The sequence below is a fragment of the Pieris rapae genome, chromosome 11, assembly GCF_905147795.1.
Source record: "Pieris rapae chromosome 11, ilPieRapa1.1, whole genome shotgun sequence".
In the NCBI taxonomy this organism is placed as follows: Eukaryota; Metazoa; Arthropoda; class Insecta; order Lepidoptera; family Pieridae; genus Pieris; species Pieris rapae.
In genome coordinates this window covers 1536611-1543677 of record NC_059519.1, presented here as the reverse complement: position 1 = coordinate 1543677, position 7067 = coordinate 1536611, and the positions used below count along the sequence as shown (strand labels likewise).

Sequence of the window (7067 nt, the reverse complement as noted above, 5' to 3'; positions counted from 1 at the left end):
ATGTTCAGAGAAATACTTGAACAATCTTAATGGGCTCGCAAGTGTGTCGGGGGCCTTTCAAGAATTGGTACGTTCTTCTCTTGAACAGGGGGCAAACGGGCAGGAGGCTCACCTGAAACAGATACAGAAATCTTAAGAGGTTGGAGTGCCGCTGATTTCTTGTTGAAGTTAAACTTCTTTATCGGCTTTAAGATTTACCATCACATTTTTCCGTTACGCGTCACATTATTCCGTTACGTGCATCTTTTTCTTGTCCGTACTATGGTTGAACGAAGAGATTAGAAGCCTATATAATAAAACATATAATAACGATAACATTGATAGTCATAATATTCTATTACAAAAAATGAAATTCTGTAATAATCTCAGTAATAAGGTAAATTGAAATAATTGTATCATTTGTATTCATGTCTATGATAATTAAAGCCTTTTGTTTAACTTTATGTAATTTATTTAACCTATTCCTGTAAAATTGCATATCATTGTTCGAAAAATAAGGTCATAAATAATTTTCACTTCTTACGTGTGTACACTAGTATACGCACACATTTTTAATAAACGTAATAACTATCCATAATCTTAAAATATCTCGCTTTTCTATGGCGTTAATGTCACATTATAACCACAATCAGTGAACAAAAAATACAATTCCAATTTCACAATAACCTTTAACTTGAGCCTGACGAAAGAATATTTCCTGTTGTATTTCACTAGATATTTCATTTCCTTTTTATAATAATACTTTTTCACTAACACATGTCTTGGCTCGTGTTTCAAACGTATAGGCAAAAATATGGCAAATATCCAATCGATTTCGGGCAGATACATTTTAATTGGATGCTATGTCGCTATATAGTGCATTGCTCAGAGACGTGTGCTCGTCAGATATTTGACGCGACACAACCGGGTGAATTTTGACAGGGGAAAAATTAGTCAAATGTATTATGATTTTTAGTAGCTACGAGCAACAATACGAGTTTATTTATAATGTTAACATGACATTATTTGCCAAACTATTAGATATATCTTTATGCACTAGAAACTGTACTGTACCATAACTAAATTAATTATCATTATTTACAATTATGTTTCAAGATAATTAAAATAAAAAAGCTTCTATTAAGTGCTTTATAAGCTTTAGGAATTATAATAAAAATAAGAATAAACCTTGCCTAAAAGGGATCGATAAGGCCGCCAGTTGCCCACCTATTTATATAATTATTTTAATTGTATGTATTGTATTAGTACAACTAAGTGAATATACATAAATGAAGATTAAAGGCGCTTTTTAGTGTATGATTCTTATTGCAGATACATATATAGGACATGTGTATTGTTGTATTGCTTTTATTTTTATAACAAATATTAATTCTTTGAACAATATTTTTATACACACTTTATTTGTTTAACAAAGAAACTTTTATACAAAACTATTGTTATGGCGTGTACTTTAATTAAGACATTTATAAATCTGTATTCCTAGATCGTGTAGCAGATGTCAAACAGAAAAAATGTTGTCATATATATGACAAATTATCGAAGTACTGTTTCAACTTTGTACGATATGTATTATTACATATGATTTATAGGAAGCTTCTAATCACGATTTGATTATCCCAAGAGCAAGACAGCGATATTTAGCTTTATGCGGTTTTGGCAACGTGTGTGTCCTTACCTATAGTAGTTAAAAGCGATCCGGTTCGTCAGAATACTACTTGCTGTTCAAGTCGGTATGTGAGTCGGTTCGATCTGGGTATCGCATCACTTCTTGCGAGTGTCAAGGCAGTCGCTCACTTCATTCAGCTGCAAGGATTGGTGTTTTTAACACTGTTGTCTGCTATCGTAGTTTATTTGATTCAGTTCTTTTGAACGGACTACTGCTTGAAATATGGTGAGTGTTTACAAACGCTAAATTAATAGTTAATTTATTTGAATATTTTAGTGTATTCAAATGTGGATTTTACAAATGAAATTGAAATGGATTTTTTTTCAAGATTTAAATCAAATTTATTCTTTTTTTTATTTAGTTATTACTTTTATTTTTTTTAGTATTAACACTATTATTTTGAAGCTTATTTTTTATAAAGATGTTTTACGTGAAGTGATTTTGTGTAACAGTTAGACTGACGTCTTTTAACCATGAGGTAGTTCTATAAATAATATCACTGTATTATATGTTTGTGTTAAAAATAAATTATATACAAATATAATAATGTGAAGATATACATAATATATAAACTATCTTTAACGATATACAATTCTGAACTTACAGGAAGAACTCAACAAGGATCAGATTATCAGTAAGTTGAAGTTTTAATTAAAGTTAGCAATTAATTTAACAGAACTACTATCAACCGTTTATTATCTTGTTAACAAACTAAATACTTTAAATTATCTTGTTAACAAACAAAGTATAAGAAAATATATACTTAAATTGTTACGTATTATCTTCGTGTGTTAAGTTCAAATGTAGCGTTCATGTTCGAACCCGGTAAAGCAATACTTTGGATTTGCGTTTCAGGAATTCACCGACCACGACATCCACCAATGACAATAATATACGGAATATTATGTAATTTGCTTTAAAATACTAAAATTAAGAAGAAAATGAAGATTTTTTTTAAATGCTGTTCATCTTTCGTTTAACAGACTCTAAATTAGACTTGTACATTCGAAATGTCTCAAAAGAAAGAAAAAAGTCAAAGTAGGTTTTGTCGTGTATGAAAGTCCGTGATATGCGTCCTTCTTCCTCTTGCACAACATGTGGGTCAGAGTAAAAAATGAAAGACAAAATACATTTGACTGTTATTGATCATGTTGCTTTGATTGGACAAGAAATACTTCCTTATTCTGCTGGCACAGCGCCTCAAAGTATGCCTTGGCCTCCGAAACTAGAAAATTTTGCCAATGAATACTGCTTCCTAATCGATCCACTTGGAGCTCGCGTGTGTCCTATTCCAAGGCCTCCAGCGAACAGCTGGGTGGGTAAAAAATCCAAGCTTTTGAAACTTCGATCTTCTGTCATTCTCTCAAAATGACCAGATCAACAGAGTCAGGCTTTAGCTTTACCAATTATTGGTTCGGAATAGTAATTCTCTTTTCCAATCAATGATAACGCGCCGCCGTTTTTATTTTTTTTTTCAATACTACACTCCTCCAAATGATCATAGTGTTTACTATATTTATCGTTAATCATAAGCCTTCTATTACAGTCCTGAAAAAGGCATTTGAAGCCTTCGACCACGAGAAGAAAGGATGCATTGGCACAGTCATGGTGGGAACAATCCTCGGAATGTTGGGTCACTCCGTCACAGATGACATGCTCAAAGACATCATTGATGAAGTGGACGTTGATGGTATGGATTAGTTTATAAACTGCTATTATAGTATGATATCGATAACGGACTAAATCTCTGCCCCATGATCCTCTATAATCTATTAAGATCAGATAAAACTTTACTTGGAACCAATAGTAGATCTAAAGTGTAACAAGAACTCACTAATTACTAAATTTATCTATTTAAATGTTTATATAGTTTTAAAATGAATGAATACGTTGAAGTATGTTTATTATTAAGGGAAAAATATTATCAAACCGTAGGTGAAGTCCTAGATTCAAATAAGGGTGAAACAATTAACAAACACAACAACTGCATATAATTTCTTTATTACAATCATTATCATCTTCATGGAAGTATTCAACGGTTCGCTTCACAAGACACAAGGGTTTGATTGCAGATGGGTCTACCTGAGCGACCTTCAATTGTTTAAAGAAAGAGTACACATATCCCACCCACTAAAATGGTTGTCTATGGCCTGAAATGACAGCCATTTTGAGGGTCCCGTATAATACGGGATTGTGTATACGTAATATATATTATTACGTTGTTTTATATATTATCAGGATCGGGTGAGCTGGAGTTCGAAGAGTTTGTAACCCTGGCTTCCAGGTTCATGGTTGAGGAAGACGCAGAAGCAATGCAACAGGAACTTAAGGAAGCATTCCGGTTATACGACAAAGAAGGTATATTCATATACTGCCTTTACTACTGAACCTTTATTCACGTCCGCGTCAGAGTTGGTCACAAGATGCCGTCATGTGTTCGTTGTTTGGGAGTGTTGAAGACAGGAATTTTTTAACTAAGATTTAATATTTTTTTTACTGTATCTGGACTGGTGCAAACTATCGCTTAAAATCCTGAATATAACGTTTATTCACACAATTCAATTTTAAAACCTTTTTAACAAAAGCTGTTAATTCAATAACTCATATAATGTTTTAAAATTACAAATAAAAACGGCTTGATAAAAAACTATACAAATGATAGCAGAACGTTTTGTTTGAGCAAAATTAAGTATATTTAGGATTTTACTAAAAATAACAGTGTTAGTCTAGCGACGAGTGCGATTCTCTTCCCTGGGGTCGTAGGTTCAATACCATAACTTGAAAAGGTACTTGAATATAAATATTATAAAAATACTTTCAGGAAACGGCTACATCACCACTGCAGTCTTAAGAGAGATTCTTCGGGAGCTTGATGATAAGATAAGCGCCGAAGAATTGGATATGATGATTGAAGAAATTGACTCGGACGGTTCGGGCACTGTTGATTTTGATGGTAAGCTTTTATCATGTCCTTATACCGAAAACATTCTCTCTTCAGCCGATGGTTTCTGCCCATGATATTGTATTGTTTTGAGGATGTTGGTGAACTTATGTAGTTGGTGAACGGCCACACGATAATTTGTCTTTTAAAAAAAAACAAAAGGCGGCACCGCTACTAAGACAAAACTTACGTAAACAGTACTTAATGTATTAACGTAAATCGCGTAAACTCTCAATGGGGCGAGACATCTGTTTGATACATTTTAAATGCATCTTCTTTGTTCACTTCGAAGCCGCTCAAGTAATTTATTACGCAATTCAACATTCTGAACTAACATATATTGTATTCATTTATTTATATAAAAACAAAAAACATAATACATAAAAGTGATTAGGGGTGCAACGGGCGGGCTTAACGTTAACAAGCGATCTCTTAGAGGCAACCCTAGTAAAGAAAATAACTACAAAAATAAATATGGTGGGTAAAGTGCAAGAATTATACTATAATATAACAAAAACTTGAATAAAAAAATAAAAAACCTTTAAAAAATCGTAACAATAATTGTAGAATGTAATTTTAAAGTTTTAATACACCCGAGCTTTATTAGGCGGATTTGATATAATTTGACTACCTACAAAACAAAAAAATCAATAATAAAATACTTGATTAGTCAATGTTTGACATGTTAATTACTGATTACATCCCTTTAATTACATTCTGGTTACTCTATATTCATGACGTCAATGTCATCAATATGAAAATATGGTTTATTTTATCACATTGGTACTGCATACAGTTTTAAAATATACATTATTTAAATTAGCTTTTAATTACATTAGTATAAAGAAGCAGATACCTCAGCGGCGTAGAAATTTATTGAAGCTCTTTCCTTTTCTTACCCAATAACAAAGTGATAATTAGTTTATAAGTTCTTTGTACTTTACTTTGGTAGATTAAGTTTGTATTAATAGCAATTAAGACAGAATTTGTTAGTAATTAAAAAGTTAAGAAATTGCTGATTATAATAATCTCTTTTGACAGTAGCAAGGGAATTGTAGAACTATTTGATAGATAATAGGATAATTCATTTGACACTTCCACTCATCTGACAATTACCTTTTTTTTCAGAGTTTATGGAGGTGATGACGGGTGGTGATGATGAGAGATAAGATAAATGAGGAGATGTTTAAGTTTTTGTTACGTATGGATTAACTGTTTACAATAAAATGTACGTTGTAATATGTTGTTTTTTAAATCGTATATACCCCGAGTCTCCTCTAAGTCTTAGGCTAAACGTTCTAAACACCAATCAATCAAACCTGAATCATGTTTCAAGATCTGTCAAACAATATTTTAGGTACGCAGTTCGACATTTAAAAGTGATCAAGACGAGAACGGAACTTAAGATAACATGAATACGGACCAGCGGATCTATGCTGTGACTTTTTGATTGCGACTTGGAGCTAATTGATATCGCCGCCCATGGATACTCACATTGCCAAAAGGCTCGCGATTGTGTTGCCGGCCTTTTAGTGCTTAACAAAAGAATATTCTCCTTTCCGTTTAGTCTACTATTGAAATAAATCTAAAAGCAAACCTTTATAGCACTAAGGAATTAATTACAATGGTAAACAATAAATGTTTCGTCAAACTAATCGTTCTCTGAGACTGTAGAGTGAATAACAAATAAAAACTAGAAGCGACCATATTTCCTCCGTAAATAGTCAATCTTCTATTAACTTAGCTTCGTCTTGTGCTCATAAAATACAAGTACAATAGATTATGACATAATTTATTTGTCCGTTTTATTTTTATAAGAGAATCATTTAAAAAATCCTTTTACTTGTAAATGGAGTACTATGATGATTATGCGTCAAAATACTATTTTAAAATAATTCTGCTTCTTTCTCGCATAGGTAAAAACCACAGGAAACTTTATTTATTTACAAATCTTTGAAACCACCATTTTTATTACGTCGAAAGGATGATGTTACACGTGGTTTAAGAAAACTCATTACGGAACAGAACATTATGCAAAATGTTAATATTAAAATTTGCAAAATGCAAAATCACTACATATTATAAAACAAAGTCGCTTTCTCTGTCCCTATGTCCCTTTGTATGCTAAAATCTTTGAAACTACGCAACGGATTTTGATGCGGTTTTTTTAATAGATAGAGTGATTCAAGAGGAAGGTTTATATTTATAATAACATCCATTAAATAGTGGAAAAGTGCTGTTATTTTTGAGGTTTCTAATGTGAAGCAATTTTAACCAATAGAGCATTAATCCTTAACGAAGAAGATAAACGAAGATACTCGAAAATAATCGAAAAATAAAGATAAACGAAAATACACGAAATAAACAAAAGTAAACGAAAATAAACGAAAGTAAATGAAAGTACACGAAAATACACGAAAATACACGAAAATAAACGAAAATAAACGAAAATAAACGAAA

At 31.9% G+C, this 7067-nt stretch overlaps 1 protein-coding gene across 1 annotated transcript; it reads left to right on the top strand.

Moving 5' to 3' along the window:
- Positions 1-1693: 1693 nt before the first annotated feature.
- On the top strand, positions 1694-5848 carry LOC110996899 (troponin C, isoallergen Bla g 6.0101). Its single transcript, XM_022264794.2, has 6 exons — positions 1694-1891; positions 2273-2300; positions 3213-3356; positions 3905-4024; positions 4488-4619; positions 5736-5848. The coding sequence occupies exons 1-6, from the start codon at positions 1889-1891 to the stop codon at positions 5774-5776; spliced, it is 468 nt and encodes a 155-aa protein (XP_022120486.1). The 5' UTR covers positions 1694-1888; the 3' UTR covers positions 5777-5848.
- The last annotated feature ends 1219 nt before the right edge of the window (positions 5849-7067 follow it).